The 27,772-nt window shown below is 40.0% G+C and overlaps 1 protein-coding gene across 1 annotated transcript in view; it reads right to left on the reverse strand.

Moving 5' to 3' along the window:
* LOC134310460 (E3 ubiquitin-protein ligase HECW1) overlaps positions 1–27,772 on the reverse strand; it is a 77,846-nt gene that overhangs the window by 20,077 nt on the left and 29,997 nt on the right. The window contains exons 7-15 of the mRNA XM_062992052.1: positions 20,634–20,776; positions 20,237–20,337; positions 18,181–19,563; positions 16,892–16,993; positions 3,506–3,656; positions 1,925–2,034; positions 1,278–1,384; positions 257–442; positions 13–147 (exon numbers count right to left, since the gene is read on the reverse strand). Coding sequence (XP_062848122.1) covers positions 13–147; positions 257–442; positions 1,278–1,384; positions 1,925–2,034; positions 3,506–3,656; positions 16,892–16,993; positions 18,181–19,563; positions 20,237–20,337; positions 20,634–20,776 — 2,418 coding nt within the window. The remainder of the gene's footprint in view (positions 1–12; positions 148–256; positions 443–1,277; positions 1,385–1,924; positions 2,035–3,505; positions 3,657–16,891; positions 16,994–18,180; positions 19,564–20,236; positions 20,338–20,633; positions 20,777–27,772) is intronic.

Genomic DNA, 27,772 nt, shown 5'->3' on the forward strand with positions numbered 1-27,772 from the left:
TGATGCACTCACCTCTCCTGCGCTGTAACTGCGCAGTCTTTGTAAGTGTTGCCTGTGTGTGAGGTGGTTAGGCAAACTTTCATTCTGAAAAGGAATTCTGGGATCGATAAACGTGGTGGCTCGACTGTTGTGGTCCACAAAGAATGACTATAGTGAAAATGTCACAATGATTAGACGCCCATAAGTTCATACACAATCCTATTTATGTGTAATAATTGTGATTGAGGGTTAGAACAAACTGTATGACAATGCTCACCTTGCCCTGTTGATCTACTTTGATCTCCCAGCCTCTGGGCAGCTCCAGCTGTGTTTCTGCAAACTTGTTGAAGAAAATGACGAGGTCACGGTTATGTTGGTAACGCTCAAAGTTGAGTGCATCTCGCCGGATTTTTAGAATCATGTGCTTTAGACAGGTGCTGTTGGTAAACATGCGGTACGCTGCCTGCAAAAAACAGATCAGGTGACGCAGGAAGGTGAACATATCTGTTTGTGTTTGTGCAAGTTCTATTAATTGCATTATTTATTTAGATACACAGCACAAATATGCAGTAAACGAAGAAACAAAGATTGATTTTACTGAAGTCTGGGCACTACTGGCTAACCATATATAAGAGTCTCTTTGTTAATCTCTCTTTTTTTTTTGACTTGCGTCCATTTACATCAACATCATTAAGGCACTGGAGTTATTCTGTGCTCAATGCTTGGCTATGATTAGCCTTTCTGTCACAAAATGTATACTAGAGACATGTAGTCAAGTGGCACAAGTCATATCAGTTAGCCTGGCCTTAAAACTGTAGATAAACTACTAATGTAACACTAATATTGCTAACTTTGTAAAACATTTTTGGTCTAATTTGATATTTTATTCCATTATACAGTAAATGACCAAAGACAAATTTAACGTATTCCAAATAAGAGGAAAAACAATGTTGTTTGTGTTTTTTCTCTTAGTGGTTGGGCATGTGACCCTGTTGGTCATGTGATTGATCCAGGCTTACCATGACCCTTATCAAGATAGTGTCATTTAATGTTGAGACATGTCCTCCTAATTCCTCATTACTGATTATTATTCATATAATATAAGTGAAGATCCAGTGCCCATAAATAAAACTTACTGCACTTATTACAATGAACGTGAAACAGTGGTGTCTTTGTCAAGGTTGGGAAGAATCCCAAACTTATAGTGAGAATGAATGAGTGTCTAAATGTAGTCCAAAACAAATAAACCATGAAAACATAGAAATAAACCAGTGTCTAATGCCTTCACAATTGCTTACATAGTTGGCTTGGAGGGCGGTGAAGAATTCTGGGTGGGTGATGAACTTGACTGCAGGACATTGCAAAAGCAGAGTGATTTTCTGACTGCTCGCTGGTGAGGAGGGACCTGTAAAATAACACAGTCCTGTAATATGCACAGCTTGAATAAGAAAAAATTGCATGTTGGGGATTGGAATCATTGGTCCATGTTGTCTTAAATAAATAATACAGCTAGCATGTTTATTTAGACTTAATAGACCTAATGAACTTTTTTAGACTTCTATTTCATCTGGTCAGTTTCATTACATGTGCAACACATTCCAAAAAAAGTTGGGACGGTAAAGCACTTTGTAATGTTGCCGTTCCTTGTCACGACACTTAAAAGACATTTTGGCACTAAGTATATAAATAAAGTGTCTAAACTGCAGGAAAAATGAAATGCAGCAAGGCATCTTAATATAGGAATGGTTTCTGGGATATGTAGACAGTAATTTAGTTTCTCCAAACCTACCACAAACTATTTTACACAAAGTTTTTATACCTAGCATATAGTAAATGAATAATTAATAACAAATATTTTAGTGTATGAGTATGAATCACTGTTGGTCTGAAGTTTAACCGCATGAATTCTGGATAAAAGAAAGCTGTTACTGAGGAGCTGCAGCACCTGCAGGCTGAGATGGGAGGTCGTTCTCGTTCTCTGTACTGCTGCTGCTGTCTAATCTTCGGCCGCTGGAATCCCCCTCAGTAGCCATTGTTCTCTGGATGTTCTGATACCTGTGGGGTAAAGACAAACATTGGAAAGTTAATAATGTAGTACTAGAATCGGGTAAATACCAAAGCTTGATGTGCTATGTATGTGCTACAATGTGGTAGGTTCCGACCGGTAGTTCTCAGTACAGTACAGTAAGGTTATAAAGCTTACAAGACAGTTATTTTTCCCACAGTTAAGTTTGGCAAAGAAACAGCCACAACCAGAGGTCAGACTTCCACATACTGGTATAAACACAGTGTCAGCCAGATATTTGAGGTTTAAAATATTTCAATTAGTCAGCAAGGTGAATAACAGTTTTATTAGTGACGATTCTCATTGAGCACATGGGAGGAAGCCACGCTGGATAGGATCCCCCGAGAAAATAGTCAGAACAGAAAACCATTTTAATATACTGTGCATACAGCACAGCTGGTATAGTGGTGCACATGCAACACTGTACTCCAGATGGCACCATAGTCCACCATGTTACAGGCTCTTCATAGACAGGTGCTGTGTTTAGGCCCTGTAGGTCTATGCAAATGCAGACAATAACAATATGACCTTTTTTGGACAATTACCAACCTTTGGGGATATGTTAGCTACAAGCCAGGAAATTCATACTGCCCTTTAAACATCATTACAATTTAAATTCAAACGTTGTTATTGGAATTTTGAATATTGGCACAATATCTGCGCCACCTGGCACCCACATGAGCTCATTGTTAACAAAATGAATAATAATAATACATTTTATTTATATAGCGCTTTCCAAGATACTCAAAGATGCTTTACATTTTACATAAAAAGCAAATAATCATAAAAACACAAACCGTACAAATCGTAGTACAAAATTCACACACCACATTAATCAGCATCAAGATAATAATTAAAACATGCTAGGAGAAAGAAGAAAAAACAGCATTAAGACATTTCATTAAAACATATAAGCAAGAATATGAGAGGTATAGATAGAAGTGGAAATAAATAAATCATTTGCCAGCTAGTTATACACAGCTTTTAAAGAATTGTACACAATTGATTGACATTGTTTCTTGATCACAGTAGCCAATTAGTCTTCTGCTGCTGGGGATCCCGATTGCGTTCGAAAAGGGTATATTCGTTTGCTTCATGCCCCCTCTGACGCTTGCACAGTCCCTCAACCCCTTCTTTTTCGCCCGTGTCTCCCACATGAGGCTCCTCTACTTCTGCACAGGTGCCTCGGTCCTTGCACAGCATTTAAAGACCCCACCCACTTTATTAGTCCAGTGATCCCCCTCATAACAGACTCAATGGTCAATTTTGTCTGCTGCAGGCACTGCTAATTGTGCTCGCTAGATGGTGCCCAGCTGCGATTCGAACCGGGGTGTTCAGAATCTTAGTGCTAGTGGGAATGTCTCGCTGTGCCACCTGGGCTAGATGGATGACATTTTGTTTCTCGAGAAACTTGGTGTACCACACCACTCTATAATCCCAGCATACCTGATGATTCCATACCTTCTGTTAAGTTGCTCCATGTGTTGGGTGGAGTTGGAGCGGTGCACACCGAAACATTTTGGTGCTTGACTGGGCCTTTGCCATGTGGTGGTGCGATTCACATGGTCAACGTAGAACACACGACCATGACTGTCTATCCTCGCTTCCCAGTCTGAAAGCCAACATAAACACACACGCTCAACACACATTGTAATATAACTGAATTTGAGAAAATCTTTAAACAGTTTTGTAGAAACTAGACTAAATCCTACAACAAAAACACTTTGTGCAAAAACACCCTAAAAACAATGCTTGTTAAAACAGGCTTGCAACCCACACCACATTTTTTTCTAATAAATAGTACAGAAACCTTCAACCTTTTGTGACTTCAGCTCTTTCCATACAGTTTCACAGTAGTTTTAGACATGCAAAGATGTGAACTTCCACAGTAAACATACTTTCACACCACATTTTTCTTCCCACACAGATTTAAAATCATTGATTTACTACATCTATATTTGTCTTGGGACAGAGCCAGACATTTGCTTCGATTTGCTCGTCCGCAGCATCTAAAAATCTTGATATTACTATAAATGTTACCTAGCAAGCTAAAAAAATCACTGCAAAAGGAAAAAAAAAATAAACCAAAGAAAACAAAACTCTCTTGTCAAATTCGACTGCATCATCACATTACAAACATTTGTGTACAGGTAGCAAAATAAACAGTGAATTATGGTCCAGTTTCGTGCATAAAACACAAAAAAAGTCCAATGGTAAGTCTATTTCTGAAATAATACTGTCAGTGTTAAAGAATTTAGGCTGCAAAGTATTGAGATTTCACAAGAACATTGTGCCTGCTTTTGTCTTAATTCATTACCTTCAAGATATTTTTTCAGATGTGTGGTCTTGTTATAAAGACCTATTTAACAATTTGAGTGTACAATTTGCAAACAGACCACGTGACAAAGGTAGGACACTTGGCCCTCACAATGCCAAAAAAAATGATCACAATAAATGTTATTTTCATATACTGTATTTTACACATTTGCATACACACACAAGCATTTAAAGGGAAGATCACACTCAAAAGCATTTACTATAGACACAACCACGCCAATGTTAAATTGCATATTTGATAAAAACTGTAAAACAGTCTTTCTGATTATTAGGCTTGGTTACAACCACAAATTAATATTATTTTATACCTAAAGAAAGTGTCACAATTAATGGCACCACTGCATTAATTACATTGTGTCGCCTTCTTTTGCCAACATAACAACACTAAGCATTTTGCTATAACGTTTACTTTTACATTTTTGACATTTAGCAGATGCGTTTTTCCAAAGTGACTTTCATTGCTCTGACAGTATGCAGTCTAAGCAATTGAGGGTTAAGAGCCAAACAGTGTCAGCCTGTTAGTGGTGGGGCTTAACCCAGCACCCTTTTGATTACTATTCCAGTAAATTCTAGGCTCTAGGCTACAACTGCCCTACAAAAGCAACTTACCATTATGATTGTATACAATTTGAGCAATTAAGGCCCTTACTCAGGGACCCAACATTGGTAACTTGGCGGTGATCCTTGGTGGTAACTTCTCTCTAGATCCTTCCTGTTAAACTCTAGCTTACCTCTAGGATTTTAAAGGGATTTGGTCATGGCAAGGGCATGATTCCTGTGCTCATCAAACCATTTTTGTATGCATTAAGTCATGTGTTTTGGATCATTACAGTTCCAAAAGATCCTTATAGGTCTAAACAAGGTTTTCCAAAGCCTTAAAGAACAATATTACTCCACAATACCCAACATTATTATTTTCTGTATATATTTTTTTCTGTTTTTGCCAACAAATGTTTAATAAATTGTGGCAGTTACTGAAGTAGTTAGGAGCTGTGTCTTTCTGTGTTATTTTGGCCAGCAAATTGTGAGGGTTAATTCAACATTTTACTGTAGATCACATTTTCTCCTTCTTACACTTGCCAGCTCCTTTGACGGCAAACCACTTTTCTCTGAAACCATGATACCAGTTACTTGTTTCATTCTGGTTTTATGCTGGTGTGCAAAGCCAGCACACTTATTTCTTTCTGGGAACTCCAGTTTTGGCCACATAACCGAATCACTCTGGGAGAGTGAATTGCCCCAGAGGTGGTGTGACGTCCATGGTGCTGCTTGTGCACTGTCAGTCCTGGCTGGTTCTAAGGATTCCTTATATTTCTCTATATTTCTTTTTTTCCCTAAAAAGGAGCTGTCACAGATGGCCGTCTTTTATTCTTTGTATAAGATTATGCTTATTAATCACATACGTTTTTATTACCTTTTTTACCAAGGTTGCCAATAATATAGAAGCTAACTGTATAACATGCTTTTCTCCTCCACACAAACACACACACACACTTACAGTAGCTGTAGGAGGACGATAAGACAGATGAGCAGGGTACAGAGTGGTAAGAGAGTGGGGAGGTTTTGATTTATCTCCTGAACCAGACAAACACTTGCTCACATTGTCAGCTGCTTGAGTGTGTGTAAACAGCTCAGATCAGCTGCACACAGATCACTCTTTTTCAAACCATATTAACAACAATAAGGCCAAAACCTGATTTATGTAGGACAATCAGTAAGTTCAAGCAAAATCGATACTGTGCACATAATTTACCAATGTGTGTCACATGAGGGCAATAACACTGATCACTTCATCCACTTGCCATCCAGCCAGCTAACGAACATTACATCGTTTATGGAATAGCTGGAAAAACCTTTGGAAATGTCTTTACTTTAATTATCGCTACTCCTTGTGTACAGTCATACTAACCAATGGCGAATTTTACAAAAAATAGATTTTCTTTTTTTCACCATACATACATTTATAAATTTTGTTTATGCACTTTGTTTAAATGAGTTTAAATGATCCAGTCATTCACATGTGAGCTGTGAATGGCTGAAATTCATGGGAGGTGTCCCATTCAGACAACTTTATTTTAATCAAAGGCCAGTATAAAAAGACATCTAAACATTTCATGTGCAAAATATTGTGTAAATGTTGAAAATACACTATTTTAAAACATTTCACAATAAGCAGGTGAAATGGACACAGGTGAGTGTATATCATAATTAGGTATAAAATGAGGATCCAAAATAGATTCCACCAATCTGTAAGAAAAGATGCTTGTGGCCCATTTGTTCATGCAAATCAACATCCGTCATGGGAGCGCATCAATGGCCAGAGCGTGGCCGAGTTGCATATGTGTTAAGGTACCACTGATGCAGAAGTATACGTATATTGGGAATTTTACAGACAAAGAGACACATGCTGCGATCAAGGAAATGTCCTTTACTGGAAAGTCCTTGCTTATTTAAGCAGGAATATTACAGGCCTTATTCTGCATGTACCACAATAACATGACTGTTTGACTGGCCTGCCTGCAGTCCAAATGTTTAACCTATTGAAAATGGATGGTGCATCATAAGCAGGGTAATCAGACAATGGTGATTATTGACTGTTGAGCAGCTAAAATGTTATATCAAGCAAGAATGGGCAAAAAAATATCACTTGCAAAACTGCAACAATTAGTGTTCTTGCTTCCCAAACAAAAAGTGTTATTCATAAGGAAAGTTAACCTTAAATAAAGGCTCAAGAGAATGAACAAATCACTGACATTTTACCAATTGTATGTATTTGTTAATCTAGAGCAGAGTTTTTCAAACCCTGGCAGACATCTCAAGTTCTCGGAAGCTCCGGGAGTCTCCCGCATATACAGAGCGGCTCCCTGATGCCTGCAAGTCAGATGAAATCTCCCGGAATCTAGAACGAGCGGCCAAGAGCGCACACGCACACACACACACACACACACACACACACACACACACACACACACACACACACACAGGTGACACAGACGTGACACAGACGACACAGACTTTTTTTCCCCGATCGCGTATTAAATCCGTTATCTGATACACAATCTAGCGCACCGAGTAGGGAACATAAATCAAGTGTCTAATATACTGTTTAGTGCACTATGTAGGGAACATACAGGGGTTGGACAAAATAACTAAAACACCTGGTTTTAGACCACAATAATTTATTAGTATGGTGTAGGGCCTCCTTTTGCGGCCAATACAGCGTCAATTCGTCTTGGAAATGACATATACAAGTCCTGCACAGTGGTCAGAGGGATTTTAAGCCATTCTTCTTGCAGGATAGTGGCCAGGTCACTACGTGATGCTGGTGGAGGAAAACGTTTCCTGACTCGCTTCTCCAAAACACCCCAAAGTGGCTCAATAATATTTAGATCTGGTGACTGTGCAGGCCATGGGAGATGTTCAACTTCACTTTCATGTTCATCAAACCAATCTTTCACCAGTCTTGCTGTGTGTATTGGTGCATTGTCATCCTGATACACGGCACCGCCATTGGATGCACATGGTCCTCCAGAATGGTTCGGTAGTCCTTGGCAGTGACGCGCCCATCTAGCACAAGTATTGGGCCAAGGGAATGCCATGATATGGCAGCCCAAACCATCACTGATCCACCCCCATGCTTCACTCTGGGCATGCAACAGTCTGGGTGGTACGCTTCTTTGGGGCTTCTTCACACCGTAACTCTCCCGGATGTGGGGAAAACAGTAAAGGTGGACTCATCAGAGAACAATACATGTTTCACATTGTCCACAGCCCAAGATTTGCGCTCCTTGCACCATTGAAACCGACGTTTGGCATTGGCACGAGTGACCAAAGGTTTGGCTATAGCAGCCCGGCCGTGTATATCGACCCTGTGGAGCTCCCGACGGACAGTTCTGGTGGAAACAGGAGAGTTGAGGTGCACATTTAATTCTGCCGTGATTTGGGCAGCCGTGGTTTTATGTTTTTTGGATACAATCCGGGTTAGCACCCGAACATCCCTTTCAGACAGCTTCCTCTTGCGTCCACAGTTAATCCTGTTGGATGTGGTTTGTCCTTCTTGGTGGTATGCTGACATTACCCTGGATACCGTGGCTCTTGATACATCACAAAGACTTGCTGTCTTGGTCACAGATGCGCCAGCAAGACGTGCACCAACAATTTGTCCTCTTTTGAACTCTGGTATGTCACCCATAATGTTGTGTGCATTGCAATATTTTGAGCAAAACTGTGCTCTTACCCTGCTAATTGAACCTTCACACTCTGCTCTTACTGGTGCAATGTGCAATTAATGAAGATTGGCCACCAGACTGGTCCAATTTAGCCATGAAACCTCCCACACTAAAATGACAGGTGTTTCAGTTATTTTGTCCAACCCCTGTAAATCTATGATCAAATATACAATCTACTGTAGTGCACTATGTAGGGAATAGTTTTTTTCCAATAATTTCCTTCGGGATAAATAAAGTATCTATCTATCTATCTATCTATCTATCTATCTATCTATCTATCTATCTATCTATCTATCTATCTATCTATCTATCTATCTACATATTTAATTGTTTAATACACTATCTAGTGCACTATAAGTAACACAAATCATCATCTAGTTATACTTTCTAGTGCACTGTGTAGTGAACATGAATGCGTTATCTAATACACTATCTAGTGCACTATGTAGGGAACATAAATCCGTGATCTGATATACAATCTAGTGCACTGTGTAGGGAACATAAACCAATTGTTTAATTCACTATCTAGTACACTACGTAGGGAACATAAATTCATATCTAAAATACTATCTAGTGCACTATGTAGGGAACATAAATCCGTTACCTGATATACAATTTAGTGGACTATGTAGGGAACCTAAATCCGTTAAATAATACGCTACCTAAAGCATTATGTAAGAAACATAAGTCTATTATCTAGTACACTATCTAGTGCACTAAGTAAGGAACATAAATCTATTATCTTTCACACTATCTAGTGCACTATGTAGTACACATTAATGTGTTTGTGACGTGAACAGTTAGCTAAGTAGCTCAGTTAGCAGCTCCTAAAAGTTCTGTTATCACCCATATCCTGAAATGCAACTTGGGATGTCTGCCCTGGGTCCCGACCCAGCCGTAAAAATGGGTCTCAAAGAAAAATAATAATAATTAAATAAACGTATACGCCCCCTTTTGGAGGCTTTATGTTACATCTTGTAAACCACAGGAAGAGTAAGATGCATTGCTTGTGTTACCCATTTTATCCAGATCAGGGGCATGATGGGTTCAGAATCTAACCCAGAAATACCAGGCACAAGGCTGCAACATACGCTTACTCGTAGGGACCATTCTGAGTAGCCAATGTACACATACTGGCATAATTTTGGAGGTGCAGGGAAACCACAATATCCAGGTGAAACCTTTTTTTTTTACATGGAAACAACATGCCATTTTCCAAGAGACTGGAGAGCATTTATAATTAAGAATCCAATCTGGAGTCCACAAATCTGGTATGTAACTAGCCGATCTGTTGTGCCACTTTGTGCCCCTCTACCCCTCCCCCTGTCTACCTCTAATCTACAGTATAGAAAAAGCTAGTGTTAAGGGGAGAGAGCGCTTATTGAGAGATCTGAGCCCTACATTGAAATTCAGCCTCAATGCATTGTCATGAAATATCTCGAAAACAAGCAAATAGAGACTTAAAAACCCATAACCCTGCAATTCAGTGTGCTTGGGGAAACAAGTCAGCATTTACTGGGGTTTGGGATTATTTTGCTGATGTAGTAAAGATATGACAAGGCAAAATAGAATGAAATTATGAGTCCATGTAAGAGTCTATTACAGGAAGGCAGCTTTATGTCCTCTAAACACATTTATCATGCTACAGGACAAACAGAGCCCTATTGTTTTTCAAATGTATGATTGATATTTCCTATTTCCAGAACAGTTTGGACATTTTGTAAAATGCAATAAAAAAAGAATATATAATTTGTTTTATACAACAGTTAGTTCCAACCTTACAATCCGATTGGTTGAGAAGCGTTCTAACCGTGCTGATATTCGTGATAACAGCACGGTCTTTTCACACACCACAACTGTATTACTCCGCTGACACGTTGCCATTAACGACAAGCTTCATGCACACAAACGCGCACGCAGGCGACACACTTTTTTCCTGATTGCGTTTTAGATCCGTTATGTGATATACAATCTAGCGCACTGTGTAGGGAACATAAATCAATTGTCTAATTCACTATCTAGTGCACTATGTAGGGAACATAAATCCATGATCTGATACACAATCTAGTGCACTATGTAGGGAACATTAATGTGTTTGTAACGCGAACAGTTAGCTTAATAGCCCAGTTAACAGCTCCTAAAAGTTCTGTTCTCACCCATATCCTTTGGTGTGTGTGAGAGGTTTTTTATTTCTTTTTTCCCTTCAGAGGTTCTTGACTTTTTCTTCTTGTTGTTCTTACCTCCCTGAAATGAGTTTTTGCAACTTGGGATGTCTGCTTTGTAGTGTTAAACTTTATATTCGTTGTGGAACTACTTTTTGGCGGAAGTTATTGTCAATATTAAAGCATATTTATTATGAAATTCAGGGCTTCTTTAATTCATTTTCTTTCTTTATTTTGTAAAAACTGTTGTATAAAAGCAATAGTACACTTGAGGTCGTGTGTAATCGCAAATAACATCACGGCTGTGATGATCTACGGCACTCGCCTTCGGCTCATGCCTGCGACCAAATCACAGCCGTGATGTTATTGGCGATAACACACTCCCTCTCGTGTTCTATTGCTTAAGTGATTAACTCTCCTAAATCTTCATTTAACAGACAAAAGTAGAAAAGAAGATTTCCAATGTTTTCACTTTATGGTGGTGAAACACAATGAATAAACTTCACTGTGTTTTGTAAATATAAACACATTCAGATTTTGATGCCAGCAACACACTCAAAAAGACAAAGACATGTTTAACCTCGTGTTCCATCAGCTTTTCCATTAATGAGACTTTTTAATGGTTTGGAAACTGGGGACACTAATTGTTGCAATTTTGCTTGCTACGAGACCTCAGCTGGAGCCTATCCCAGCTTTTCAATGGGCGCAAGGCACACAGTAACACTCTGGACAGGGCGCCAGTCCATCGCAGGGCAGACACACGCTACCCACTAAGCCTCCGTGCTGCCCCAGACTGTAACAGTGGAACAGTTGTCCTCTGACTGGTGTCTAATCTTTCCCCAGAACTTACTCTATATGTCCAAAAGTACATGGACTTCTGACCATTGGCTTGTTGGACATCTTATTTTAAAACAATGGGCTTAAATTATGAAATTGGCTCATGTTGTTACTTAAATGTTTTATAAACGTTTTACTCTTTTTCAGAAATAGAGCTTGTATTTTATTCAATTGTGTTAGCAATAGGTGTAGCTAAAACATGTTTTCTTAATAACTGGGGGGGGGGGGGGGGGGGCATGGTGGCTCAGTGGGTAGCACTGTCGCCCCACAACAAGAAGGTCCTGGGTCCTTTCTGTTTGGAGTTTGCATGTTCTCCCTGTGTCTGAGTGGGTTTCCTCCAGTAGCTAAAATTATCCATGTTTGTTTTTGACATTAAAGACTTGAACTGATAAATCTTGTGTAATCAGTAACTACCTGTCCGGTCATGAATGTAACCAAAGTGTGTAAAACATGACATTAAAATCCTAATGAATAAATAATACTAAATCTTAATAATTAGAAAGGTTGCCCACCTTCTTTATATCATACAGTGTATGTAATTAAAATGAATCAATCTGAAGTCATCCACATTGAAACCATTTAAAATATTTTTAAATAGCACTGTAAAAGCTAAAGTGTAGACATTAGTGCTTTCTTTGTTTTTAATCCATGATAAGAAGAAAGGTTACTGTAGCACAGTGTTGTGATCCTCCTGAATCTCCCTGAGGAGAAGCCTATCGAGGCTATTTTTAGCACACTGAAAGTGCTCCGTTTCCAGGAAAATCCAAAGCTCAGCACTGTTCACAGCAGATTTTTACTGCCAGTGCTGAAACACAGAAGCTAGTTTAGCAAAATCAGAGCATTTCAGAATTTTAAAGCATTTCTAGAGATTAAAATTTAGTAAAAAGTGGCACACTGTGGCACAGTGCTGCAGTGGGCAGAGGAAATGCAGCACAGCAACAAGGTTTCTGAGATCTTGGGTTTGATCTTTTTTCTGGTTATTGTCTGTGATGACAATGTCATGTCCGTGTAGGTTCCTGACTCCCCAAACACTAAATTATTACTATTACCCCATGGTGTGAATGATATGCTCGGCTATGGAGATTGCACTGTCCAGGGTGTTTCTGTGCCTTTTGTCCAAGGTTCTTGGGTGGAGCCAGACTAAACGTGACAAAGTAGCTAATTGCAAAAGCTAGTGACACTATTATGTGCTGTTTTAAAAACTAAGATGCTTTAATGCTAACATTTGCTAAAGGTTAAATTAATTGCTGAGAAAAACAGATAAAACAAGAATAATTGCTAAAAATAAACAAGGCTAAATGTAAACTATGCCTTATGCCACACCTGGGCATTGTATGGCCCCCGGGCCACATACATGCAATACAATAGCATTGTTTTTATTTTAAAGGGACTGTTATTTTTCCAGTTTACCTAAGTTTGTACATTTGTGCATGTGTGCGAGTTTATCCAGATTCATCATAACGTGTTATGAAATAGAACTGAGTGTGATTGATACAAAATGATTGATACAAATTAGTTTTTAACAAGCAAGACATGGACGCCCTTAATGCACAAGAAAGGGCCACAGACTATAAGGTTAAAGACATGGCAAATACTTAAAGCATTTACTCTCAGCAGTCTCAGCATTTACAAAGGATCTCACTACTTTCCACCATATTTCTCCAAAGCTCCTGCACATCAACCAAACCGTGAGGTATTGTAGCAGCAAGGGGGTGAATCCCCATCTGGCAATCACTGACAAACATTCTGCAGCAACCTTGGATGGATGTTACCCCTAAGAGACCTAAACTATTCCACAATCATTTAAAACCTCTCTTATTGAATTCAGGTGGTTCAGGCACACCCAACACTCAGATTAATTATATAGAATCAATTATATAGAACTTTATCTCTAGAGGTCCTTTCCTGTTCATGTTTTTCATATTTATAAAGCGTTCTAATACACTGCCTGGCAAAAAAAAGTATTTCGTTGGACCGCCTTTAGCTTTGATTACGGCACGCATTCGCTGTGGCATCGTTTCCACAAGCTTCTGCAATGTCACAACATTTATTTCTGTCCAGAGTTGCATACATTTTTCCCCAAGATCTTGTATTGATGATGGGAGATTTGGACCACTGCGCAAAGTCTTCTCCAGCACATCCCAAAGATTCTCAATGGGGTTCAGGTCTGGACTCTGTGGTGGCCAATCCATGTGTGAAAATGAATCCTGGCATTGTCATCTTGGAATATGCCCGTGCCATCAGGGAAGAAAAAATCCATTGATGGAATAACCTGGTCGTTCAGTATATTCAGGTAGTCAGCTGACCTCATTTTTTGGGCACATAACGTTGCTGAACCTAGACCTGACCAACTGCAGCAACCCCAGATCATAGCACTGCCCCCACAGGCTTGTACGGTAGGCACTAGGCATGATGGGTGCATCACTTCAGCCGCCTCTTTTCTTACCCTGATGTGCCCATCACTCTGGAACAGGGTAACTCTGGACTCATCAGACCACATGACCTTCTTCCATTGCTCCAGAGTCCAATCTTTAGGCTCCCTAGCAAATTGAAGCCGTTTTTGCCGGTTAGCCTCACTGACAAGTGGTTTTCTTAAGGCTACACAGCTGTTTAGTCCCAATCCCTTGAGTTCCCTTCGTATTGTACGTGTGGAAATGCTCTTACTGTCACTGTTAAACATATTCCTGAGTTCTACTGGAGTTTTTCTACCATTTGATTTCACCAAACGTTTAAGTGATCGCCAATCACGATCATTCAAGATTTTTTTCCGACCACATTCCTTTCTCGAAGATGATGTTTCCCCACTGTCCTTCCACTTTTTAATAATGCGTTGGACAGTTCTTAACCCGATTTTAGTAGTTTCAGCAATCTCCTTAGATGTTTTCTCTGCTTGATGCATGCCAATAATTTGACTTTTCTGAAACAGATTAACATCTTTTCCACGACCACAGGATGTGTCTTTCGACATGGTTGTTTAACAAATGAGAAGCTACTCACTGCATCAGTTAGGGTTAAATAACTTGGTGCCAGCTGAAACATAATCACCCATGCAGTAATTATCCAGTGGGAGGCTCTTACCTATTTGCTTAGGTAAATCCAGGTGGTGACCTTTTTTTTGGCCAGGCGGTGTATAAAAAATTAATTATATAGAACTTCATATCAAGAGGTCCTTTCCTGTTCCTGTTTTTCATATTTACAATATGTTCTAATACAATTACAGCTATTATTTAATTATACTGATGTATGCTATGTCCTTGCACCTTGACTAGTGTTATAAATAAAAAAATAAAAAAATAAGATATGATATGCCTTAATATGCTACCACATCAAAAACAACAGATGTGCTACAGAATTAAATGCTTTAAATCTCTATAGGATAAAATGATGTAGTTAAGCAGGTGAATGAGAAAGGGTATTGAGCTGGTTAAATAAATGCAATACATGGATCACTCAGGTCATCAGAGATTTGTATTCTTGGATAATGCACCAGAATACAGATCTCTATCTCTCTCTCTCTCTCTCTCTCACACACACACACACTATACATATAGGTATATACAGTGTATCACAAAAGTGAGTACACCCCTCACATTTCTGCAAATATTTTATTATATCTTTTCATGGGACAACACTATAGACATGAAACTTGGATATAACTTAGAGTAGTCAGTATACAACTTGTATAGCAGTGTAGATTTACTGTCTTCTGAATATAACTCAACACACAGCCATTAATGTCTAAATGGCTGGCAACATAAGTGAGTACACCCCACAGTGAACATGTCCAAATTGTGCCCAAAGTGTCAATATTTTGTGTGACCACCATTATTATCCAGCACTGCCTTAACCCTCCTGGGCATGGAATTCACCAGAGCTGCACAGGTTGCTACTGGAATCCTCTTCCACTCCTCCATGATGACATCACTGAGCTGGTGGATGTTAGACACCTTGAACTCCTCCACCTTCCACTTGAGGATGCGCCACAGGTGCTCAATTAGGTTTAGTCCATCACCTTTACCTTCAGCTTCCTCAGCAAGGCAGTTGTCATCTTGGAGGTTGTGTTTGGGGTCGTTATCCTGTTGGAAAACTGCCATGAGGCCCAGTTTTCGAAGGGAGGGGATCATGCTCTGTTTCAGAATGTCACAGTACATGTTGGAATTCATGTTTCCCTCAATGAACTGCAGCTCCCCAGTGCCAGCAACACTCATGCAGCCCAAGACCATGATGCTACCACCACCATGCCTGACTGTAGGCAAGATACAGTTGTCTTGATACTTCTCACCAGGGCGCCGCCACACATGCTGGACACCATCTGAGCCAAACAAGTTTATCTTGGTCTCGTCAGACCACAGGGCATTCCAGTAATCCATGTTCTTGGACTGCTTGTCTTCAGCAAACTGTTTGCGGGCTTTCTTGTGCGTCAGCTTCCTTCTGGGATGACGACCATGCAGACCGAGTTGATGCAGTGTGCGGCGTATGGTCTGAGCACTGACAGGCTGACCTCCCACGTCTTCAACCTCTGCAGCAATGCTGGCAGCACTCATGTGTCTATTTTTTAAAGCCAACCTCTGGATATGATGCCGAACACGTGGACTCAACTTCTTTGGTCGACCCTGGCGAAGCCTGTTCCGAGTGGAACCTGTCCTGGAAAACCGCTGTATGACCTTGGCCACCATGCAGTAGCTCAGTTTCAGGGTGTTAGCAATCTACTTATAGCCCAGGCCATCTTTGTGGAGAGCAACAATTCTATTTCTCACATCCTCAGAGAGTTCTTTGCCATGAGGTGCCATGTTGAATATCCAGTGGCCAGTATGAGAGAATTGTACCCAAAACACCAAATTTAACAGCCCTGCTCCCCATTTACACCTGGGACCTTGACACATGACACCAGGGAGGGACAACGACACATTTGGGCACAATTTGGACATGTTCACTGTGGGGTGTACTCACTTATGTTGCCAGCTATTTAGACATTAATGGCTGTGTGTTGAGTTATTTTCAGAAGACAGTAAATCTACACTGCTATACAAGCTGTACACTGACTACTCTAAATTATATCCAAGTTTCATGTCTATAGTGTTGTCCCATGAAAAGATATAATGAAATATTTGCAGAAATGTGAGGGGTGTACTCACTTTTGTGATACACTGTATGTATATTTGTATATATATTTTTATTGTTGGTTTGTAATATATACATATATACACACACACTCATACACACTCTCATATGTAGTAGGAAAGGAGAGGAGAAAGGGGACGTTATGGCAGAGGAAAGCTTACTTGGTGGCAATGGTTCATCAACAAGTGGGTAATGGTTGGGGTTGGCTTGCATGACAGGGAGTTGACTGACTGGATGGTGACAGCATAGCAACTGGCTAGTGCCTAGAAAAATGTTGGAAATCAGATGAAGGTTTACTACACATGAATGAAATAAAACTCAAAATATACTGTATGTAAAATGTGAGCTGTAATTTTGAATAAATATTTAGATGAACATAGCAAATACACTGATCAGCCATAACATTAAAACCACCTCCTGGTTTCTACACACACTGTCCATTTTATCAGCTCCACTTACCATATAGAAGCACTGTAGTCCATCTATTTCTCTACATACCTTCTTAACCTGCCTTTACCCTGTTCTTCAATGGTCAAGACCCCCACATGACCAACACAGAGCAGGTATCATTAAGGTGGTGGATCATGCTCAGCACTGCAGTGACACTGACATGGTGGTGGTGTGTTAGTGTGTGTTGTCCTGGTATGAGTGGCTAAGACACAGCAGCGCTGCTGGAGTTTTTAAATACCGTGTCAACTCACTGTCCACTCCTGCCTAGTTGGTCCACCTTGTAGATGTCCAGCAGTGACAGTGAGGTGTTTAAAAACTCCAGCAGCGCTGCTGTGTCTGATCCACTCATACCAGAACAACACACACTAACACACCATCACCATGTCATTGTCACTGCAGTGCTGAGATTGATCCACCACCTAAATAATACCTACTCTGTGGGGGTCCTGACCATTGAAGAACAGGGTAAAAGCAGGTTAAGAAGGTATGTAGAGAAATAGATGGACTACAGTCAGTAATTGTAGAACTACAAAGTGCTTCTATATGGTAAGTGGAGCTGAGAAAATGGACAGTGAGTGTAGAAATAAGGTGGTTTTAATGTTATGGCTGATCGGTGTATATCTAGTTTATGTAGACAGCATAGCCTAACAGCAGAATATGGAAGTTAGCCTAGCATAGCATAGAACAGCACAAAGTGGAGTTTTCAGTGGAGTATATACTGTATATGTAAATACCTCAGCAAACTCAACTTTACCAAGAATGCAGAAGTGGTGAAACTATGGTTATCGATATGTAAATAAGACAATGTTTATGCAGATTGTTAACACACAGGCTGGTAGCTATTACCATCAACAAAAGGTAATAATTTATGCATCTCAATGTAACTGGCCGACAATCAAATGACTCCCAGTTTCAACCGCAACTCACGTATCCCATCCCTAAAGCTCAAAGCTTTAATAATTAGTGTATACCTACTTTATACAAAGCATCAGTTTCTTACTTGGTGAGTCGACACTGGGTCCTGCTACTGGTGAGTCCGGGTTACCCTCACTCTGCTCCTCCATCCACTGGGCTGTGCCATCTCCCTGGTCCCTTGCCTCTGGGCTCTGTCCTGAGTCCTCGAAAGCACTGTTTTCCTCCTCCTCTTCCTGAGAGGAGAAGACTGTGCTCTCAGACAGACGGGTACTGTCGACAGATGAGAGTCTTGTGTGGCTACAGAAATGGTTATGCCCGTCATGACCTGAGTTGCTGTAGCAGGAGGTGCTGTAACATGATGTACTGTAGCATGACGTGCTGTAGCAAGAAGTATCGCAGAACTCACATTCGCTCTCCCTGGGACGCCTTTGGCCCCCTGTTACACTCTCCGGTTCCCCATCTTCGCTCTCAAAGCGTGTGTGGCTATGCCCCTCCAGAAGCTGGTTGAGCTCAGACAGACGTTCGATAGAGAGACTCCGGGGCAGAGTTCTTCGACAGCATGGTCTAACACATTCTGGCACTATCGATGGAGACCGTGCCTCGCTCGCTGCTTCTTCGTTGTCCTCAACCTCTTCACTTTTGCTCTCTACAGGTTTAAGACTGACATCCTCATAAGGTTGTGGGTCAGTTGCCCCCTCATCGTCCTGACTGGTTGAGCGATTCTGGGCAGAAGGCAAGCTGTGCAGGAGGTGGTGAATACGTATGTAGTGTGAGCGTGGCGTCTCAGGTTCTTTGCACGATGAGGCTATGACTGTTTCAAGTTCCGATACGGGAAGTGAACATGGCCGGCGCTTCATTGCCTTACGCTTAAGCATACATCTCGTTCTTGGAGAACAGGCCTCTGGGTTTTCGACCTGTCCTTCCTGTCTCACTACAGTCGGCTCTGAGCCTGTAGCCCCTTCCAACTCTGTGGGTTCATCTGGCTCTGTTTCTGTCCCTATCCCCTCTTCATTTACCTCCACATCCCTCGTATCTCTAGGTCCCTCCACACAAGCTTCCTCACCATTTCCCACAACCTCTATATTTTCATTTGGATGCACCTGTTCCTGCTCTCCAGCTGAGTCACAGGGACTCTGCTCTTGATTTTCAGCAAGCTGAGTCCTGCATGACGAATCCGCTTGTTCTTGGCCCCCTGCTTCTACTGGGAGCTCCTGTGCAATTTCAGCATCATCCAATTTCTTCATGCCAGATATACCATCAGCAGAGTGAAGACTACCTGCCGTTGTGGAAGACATTACGGGCACAGAATTCTGTGCATCTATATCTAAAGGGATGTCCTCATGGAGCTCATTTACATCAGCATTTTCTGCTAACTCTACAGGGGGTTCTGAGACAATGTTTTGGCCTTCCACATATTCCTCGTCAGGAGTCACGCTGCTCTCAGCACAAACAACCAAGTCCTCATCATCTGCTAGAAAGACACAGCAAATTTGTTATCAGTCAGAAGGAGCCATGGATTATCATTTCATTAAGAAAATAAACTTAGACCCAGTTTCTGAGACAAATTGTAGTTGTCAGTTGTTTCTAACAAATAAAAATAGAGCTTCTTAATTCTTAAAACTTTGCATCTTAATACTATGATCAATACAAGCTTGTTTATTAGCAGTTTGCCAGCTAGTTAGCTGTAGTATGTGCAACTGAGGCCTTGCTTATTGGCCCAACAGTGCCAACCTGGTAATGAGGTTTAAACCACTAACCTTCTGCTCAACGGTCAAGTATATCAACCATTTAGCCTACACTGTCCTAAGCCCTGAGTTTTTTAAGTTTCTTAAGTGGTGTCAATATATCAATATATAAATTAACTCAGATAATTATTGTTATTATTAATTAAATTTCACTTCATAGTCAGTGATAATAACCACAAACAAACAAAGCAAATACATTTACCATAAATAAGAAGCTGCTGGGACATGAGTGACACTGTCCACTGAGCTAAACTCCTACTTGTGTCTCAGTTTGTCAGTGTCAAGCTAATTTACTGAGGTTCATCAGCTGACTAGGTTTTACTACCGACAAAAAAGACACGAGGCACTTATCATCCAATCATATTCATACCACATGACCTGTACCATACTGCTTACCTGGATGAATTGACGATGTTAACTCAAATCGAAACTGTAACTGGCCACTGACATGATCCGTTGGCAGCCTACGACCAAGAGCATAGCTAACCACACGATCACTGTTTAATGAAACAAACCCACAGTCAGGTACATGAACACACAAACAATAAACAAACACCATGATTAATATTCCTGGTATTAAAAAAAAAACATAAATTCATACAAAAGACAATGTTTTGTAATAATAAAAATGTAATACTGTAAAATGAAATGTCCATGAGTCTTCTACATTCCATAAACAAGGTTTAAGCACTGTGTTGAAAGGTTCTGCTGAAAAAGTTAATTAAGTGAAGCCTGCAGTTATTTATGGACATGTCCCTTGACTCCACTGTGAGATGCTCTGTACTGCACCTACCCAATTGCATGCTTTTCCAGCAGCCGCTGAACAGGCACGGACAGCTTGCCCAAAAAGCGTTTGATGATGGGTCTGCTCTTGACAAACTTGTCTTTCACTTCAATTTCCAAAAATTCAGTAGGTAGTGAGACAAAGTTAAACCGCTGAAAACATATAAAGAAAAGACATAGCCCAGTTAAATACAGTTCTTTGTAATTGAGTGGAATGCTGTCCAGGGTGTTTTCCTGCCTTTTGCCAAGTGCTTTTGGGTTGTGCTGGACTCAATGCAACCCTGCTAAGGAAATAGTATTATTTCATCAATATTTGTCTATCAATATTTATTTACAATTTTTTTGACTTTTGGAATATATTTTGTATTAACTATTTAGCAATTTGTAATTTAGTAATGACTCCCACATACAATTCTTACATTATGGTAAATAGTCATCCTTAGATTACCAGAGGCCATTTTCCACTTTAAGTTGTTTTGCTGCCAGTTGAACTGGTGGGCTGCAGAATGTAGACAGATTAAAAACAAGTAGAGAACCTTAAAATGTTGTACTGGCTGAAATACGCTTGAATTAAGCTTTTGAAAGTTCTGACCTTAATTCTACCAAAATATTTGGACTCACCATAAGTCCAAAGTCTGTGTCAGAAAACTAACCAATTCTGTGATCAAATATTTAACATTGTTGTGCCAGAAAATTGTTGATAGCTATGAAACAGTGACATGTATTTAAGGTATTTGTGTTTTCACCAAACAGATTTGGTCATGTTTTTAGAAAACTCACAATAAATTTGTGAAAGTGTTGCAAGAGTACTGAATGTTTAAGCTACAGAAAAAGTGAGTACAAAAGTCAATTTCCAGAACTGCCATGAGCTATATAACTGTTACAACTGTATGTAAACTTGATATACAAGTTTCAGTGTCTTACTCATAGCGTGTATGTACTGTACAGCTAAACCTGTAACATGGTGGCAGGCATTAAGTAGCTGCTCCAGGTTAGGAGTCGTGTTCTTCTGTGTGGCTTATTTTGGCCAAAAGATGCCTTGTGTCCCCTTGTGCTGCCTATGGAGGCTCTGTCGATCTCTCTTGATTGTCAATCACCTGTGCCTAATGAGTATTGATGCGCTCTGGGTGGAAGTTCCTCTATATATTGTGGCTTCTCTCTTTCATTCGTGCCAGCTCCTTTGTTTGCACACTTGCTTTTCTCTAAAGCTGTAATGCTCGAGCCGGTCTGGTTTTCCGCTGATGTGGGATGTCAGCAATCTTTTGGTTTCTGGGACATGGGAGAGTGGATTGTGACAACCCTAGGAAATAGAACAGACAGGGACCTACAAGAACATGCCAGCTCAGCTATAAAATAACAGAAACCCACCCTACCACTGGTGCCTCTCATGCATGAAGTGGTTTTATGGGTGGTTCTGCTGTGGGAAAATGAAATGTTGCACCGCCATTGGGCAATCTGCTTGGACAGAGCATTCCAGCATCACAGCTTCAAAAGGAGTAGCTGTGATTTATAGGGAAACTTCCACCCAGAGCGCATTATTGCAAATATGGCAACGGTGATTGTCAATTGGCCAAAATAGGCCCTGCAGAGGGACATGACACCTAACATTGTGTAGCTCTTGAACAGCTGCCATCACATTACAAAACCATCCTCATTACAAAAAGAATACCTTTATTTATCATATATACAGGTACACGTGGACAGTACAATGACATTCCTTTTTCCGCATATTCCAGCTTGTTTGGAAGCTGGGGTCAGACTGCAGGGTCAGCCATTGTATTGCACCTTTGAAGTGGACAGGGTTAAGGACCTTGCTCAAGAACCCAACTGTGGCAGCATAGACAATCTTTCAATTGATAGCCCAAAGCTGTACCCACTAGGCTACCACTGTCCCCAAAGTAGAGGTCTTAATATTGGTACTGGGTCCTTTTGTGTGATTACATTGAACAAATATTCACCCCCCTAAATTAGTCCATTGGTCCATGTTTTAACACATGGGTCTTGCTGTAAGGCAGGACACTAACACATTCCTTGTAAAGTAAGTGCAGCATATATCTGTATAATTAGTAAAATAACCAGTTCCCAACATTTTTACTGGTAAGAACACAATCAATTTCTGGGTAGAGAGCAGTGCACACGGTCACCTAATATTATTAAGTGCTTTAGAATCTGACATATAGGGATATTAAGGAGCACATGTTCACTGCAGCCTACCTCATTTTATTAATTCCATTCAATTAAATGCAAATTAACCTGCATACAATAGCTGTGCTAGTCTCTTTTAGCCCAGTGTCCATTACCTTGGAAATTAAGAGCATGGGTTCAATTTTCCAAGAGAAGCACTAATTACAGACTCTCAGCAACCATTTGCTCTGCTGATGGTGGACAATTTAGAGGCCAGCCAACCAAGAATGTGTATACAAATAAAAACAGGCTTTATGTAACTGAACTATAAGCAAGGGCAAACATTGTTTTGTAAATGTATTGTAATTTTTTTCTATCAGTAATTGTTATTTTTGCTTTTAAATTGAACACATGAATATTTTAAAAACGTTCTAAAAACACAGGATACTTTCTAAGATTCAAGGTCTGCGTTTAACACTTGTGTAGACTCAGTGCAATTATAATTTGATGTATGACTACCCTTCAAACAACACATTTATTATTTATTATATATTTCAGTCTGTTTTGAAAATTTACAATTGTATACATACACTGATGAGGCATAACATTTCGACCACCTTCCTAAAATTTTGTTGGTCCCCCTTTTGCCAAAACAGCCCTGACCTATCGAGGCATGGACCCCTGAAGGTGTGCTGTGGTATCTGGAACCAAGATGTTAGCAGCAGATCCTTCAACAGATCCTAAGTTGTGAGGTGGGGCCTCCATGGATCTGACTTATTTGTTCAGCACATCCCACAGATGCTCGATTGGATTGAGATCTGGGGAATTTGGAGACCAAGTCAACACCTCAAACATTGTTGTGCTCCTCAAACCATTCCTGAAGTATTTTTGCTTTGTGGCAGGGCGCATTATCCTGCTGAAAGAGGCCACAGCCATCAGGGAATAGCATTTCCATGAAAGGGTATACATGGTCTGCAATAACCTAAAATTATTAGGTAGGTGGTACGTGTCAAAGTAACATCCACATGGACGGCAGGACCCAGTGTTTCCCAGCAGAACATTGCCCAATGCATCACACTGCCTCTGCCAGCTTGCCCTCTTCCCATAGTGCATCCTGGTGCCATATGCACACGCACACAGCCATCCATGTAATGTAAAAGAAAACGTGATTCATCAGACCAGGCCACCTTCTTCCATTGCTCCGTGGTCCAGTTCCAATGCACTTTACCTGTCGGTGGTCATAATGTTATGCCTGGTCGGTGTATGACTGATAGGAAAACAGTACATGGGAAAAAAAACCTTTTAAAAAAATAACAAGGTACACAACAATGTATTCACTTGTCATTTCTTGGAGCTGTTTAAAGTGCTCCAAGGTGCTGTGATGCTAAAGACTTGGCGAACAATGCCAAAATGTTAGAAAAGCCCAGTGCAATACCTTTACCCCAGACTGAGAGACACATCAAGATCTACTTACTGAAGAATGATTCCACAGCTCATTGTTTTTACCAGGAAAATAAAATTAGATCATATAACCCGGTCTTAATTAGTTTACACTGGCTTACTGGTCAATATTCTGTATTGACCTTTAAAGCCCTAAATGGGTTAGCAACTGCATATCTTGTTAACTTACTAAAGCAGTATAGCCAATTACAAGCACCTTAGTCAGCCAAAGCAGGACTGGTAATCTCTAGGATCAATTTTAATTTATTTTTTTAATAACACCGCTAAACTTTAAAACACTATTCCAGATGATATCAGGATTGCCAGTTAATTAGCAAACTTTACCACAAACATGTCTAATCCCCTGTCTAATTCTTATTAGATCTACAAACAAACCATGTAAATAAATGATAATTATTATTATTTTATGTAAAATTATGGTGCAGCATGAAATGAGGTTGCCATGCTGTACTAGGGACCTGCACACCTGGGTTTAATTCTCACCTCTGGTCATGGTCTTTAAGGAATTCTGAAATATTATTCATTTTATTTTAATTTCATTTATTAATCTTTAATTGTTTAATCATCGTCAACTGCCTTATCCAGGTCAGGGTCACAGTGGTTCCAGAGCACACCCATAAACATTAGACTGAATACAGCCTAAACATGAGTACCAATCATCTGGTATCACACCCTCATATAATTAAATAATTAATTCCAACTACAAGAAACCAGCATTTATTTGACACAACAAACATTGTGAGGTGAATAAATTTCACACCAACATGGAAGATAAGTTTTCAAACCCCCAAGAAACCTAGGATACCATTTCAACCACTTAGCAACTCAATAGCAACTACTACACTATAGCAAAATAAACAAACAATCTAGCAATACCACCTTGTGTATAAATCATACTATAGCAACCTCCTGGCATGCTATGGAAACCATGTAACAACATTCTAGCAGCCACCTATACATAACTTAACAACCACCAACAACATTTTGGCAACCACCGTGCAAAACCCTATCTAAGCAACTATCTAAAATACAATGACAGTCATCCAGCAATATTCAAACAACCACCAGAGAGATCATAGCAATCATTTAGCATTATTGTAAAAACTATAGTGACTGGAACACCACAGCAACTGCTAAGCAATACCCTAGCAACCACCTTACACAGTATAGACAATGCTTGGGATCACACTAAAACCCTTAAGCAACAATCTACCACAACCAGGGAATCGCTTACACCCATACAGAATTTAAGAGGATATTGTTTCATGAAGAGTTGAACCTATAAGGTTTAACTTAAAACTGAATTTACCCATGATACCTTTAATCATATTTCCACTGTAGTCAGCATGAAAAAGTCTTTACTGAAAGAAGTCATTAATGTATATAGCACATCCTGTTCAGTGATTTGTTCCAGCCACCCATTTTCTGCAATCCAGCTGAGAACCAAATTTAATCTGTGCAGCCAAAGGCAATAACCACACAGCAGTCACCTTGCTTCTCTTCCAGCCTTACTGTCCATTATCTTTACTTTTAATTGAACATTACTGTTTCCTCAGCTGTTTAGTTAATCAGACTGGGAAAATACCCCCTGTTCTTTTTAATTACAAACTTTATCAAAAGCAGTCTTATATAGACAAACATTTGTCATGTTTTATTTCTAAACAGGGTAAGTACACATATAATAATACTGGACAATTATGTTAATACAGATGAATAATTTTTAAAGATAAATAAGCAGATGAATCAGTAACAAGTGAGAGTATCATGACTTGAGCATAAAAGAATGATCCACCAATGGTTTAGTCTTTGCAAGCAAAGCTTTTTTAAATGAGCTTCAACTGAAAAATTACACTAACCTTATTGTAAAGATTTGCACTGAATGGTGTCAGCCAGGTTTATGTAGTCTGGACTACAGCTGCTGATACCAATTCTCAAGCAGGCTTTCAAGTGTTCATCAGTAAGTGTGGACCGGTATTTAGACTTAATTATTTTATGTGGGAAAAGGCTGATTCACAAGTAGGTGGGTCCAAAAATGCTGTAAAATATGTGGCACATTTTCTCATGTTTGGATATTTTTCCTCAGCCAGCAAGTTCCAAAATTGTCCAGCAGAGGCCCTTGACTTCATATGAATGACAGAGTGTAGAGTTAAAAATTTCTCCGCCAGCTTCTTCCACGTATAAACGAAACAGCCGCCTTTGCAGTGGTCTTGCCCGAATCGAACCGTTTTTGTTTTCTTTGTGCTTGTTTGTGCACTCGTCTTCACAAACAGTGTAGGTTACAATAGGAAAAATGCAAAAATGACACACACTGGCTACTGATGAATGAAAACTTTCTAGGTTTCGCAGTGCTTATGTTGAGCTGAGGCATAGCAACGGTAACAAACCGCAAATTAAAGAAATAATGGCCACATTTCATGTCAATCATGCTGACCTGTTTAAATGAGACACAATCTACCAGCATGCACTGTGCGATCGACTGGTAGATCGCGATCAACGTATTGGGCACTCCTGCTCTACAACATTTCAGCATAGAATTGATGTCTAGCTTTCTCTGTGTGTTCAGGTGGGATTTTTTTATTTAACCCCAAACACCTACTGAGCGATTATGGAGGTAGTTGAAGACACAGAAAGCTAAGCACTTAGTAACATTACAAGATGCTTTTTTGGAATATTGTGGATCATGCAGGAATAACATGGATTATGAGATTTGGCACAATACTTGGTAAGTCCTTGCCAGTTTGAGTGTATGCTGTCACAGCAAAAGATGACACACACCACATACAGTTGCCACTTTTAATGATTACTGCAGTCTTAGAATTATTCAACCCTTTTTGTTGTTATGACCTGCTGCAAACGTGATGCATAGCCAGAGCAACTGAGGAATTACTGAGAAATCTTAGTCCATTTCTCATGGGAAGTGGCCTCCAGTTCACTCATATTTTTGGATTTGCATACTGCAATCACCTTCTTCAAAGTCCACCAAAGATTTTCTATGAAATGCAATTAGCTTTTCTCTTAAATTTAATGACATTCAACTCTCATGATTTAGTCATATTTCTAACTTGTAATCAAACGTCCCAGCCAGTCCAAGTATTTGATGTGTTTTATCTCAATCAATCCTGATGCAGCTAACAAAGTGTCTGATTATTTGCATCAACTACGCTTTAGACAACAGGTGATATGCAAATGTGTGCTATGTGTAAGGCCCTACCTACCTTCGCAGCCGTGAAAATTGCGCCATGGACTGTGAAATGAGCGGTTTCCCGCGTAACATGCAATTTGCTGTGAAATTCAAACTTTAAAGGTTTGTTTTTAGTGATTTAACATTTTTCATTCACATAGCATTGAAATGTCTTATGTTTACTGGTTAATTCGCATTAAGGGCACTGCACGGTGGTCCTAGCTAGGCAATCCTACCACAATTCAGTTAGCAATCAGTTAGTTCAAATGTCCAAGATGTTGAAGTCTAAAGCAGCTAAAAACACTGCTTAGGTAACTGGGTTTAGAAAACTCCCAACCAATTCTGTAGACGCAGAGGGGGGTGTGTTTAAACACAGACGAGAA

Source organism: Trichomycterus rosablanca, chromosome 3, assembly GCF_030014385.1.
Source record: "Trichomycterus rosablanca isolate fTriRos1 chromosome 3, fTriRos1.hap1, whole genome shotgun sequence".
Taxonomy (NCBI): domain Eukaryota; kingdom Metazoa; phylum Chordata; class Actinopteri; order Siluriformes; family Trichomycteridae; genus Trichomycterus; species Trichomycterus rosablanca.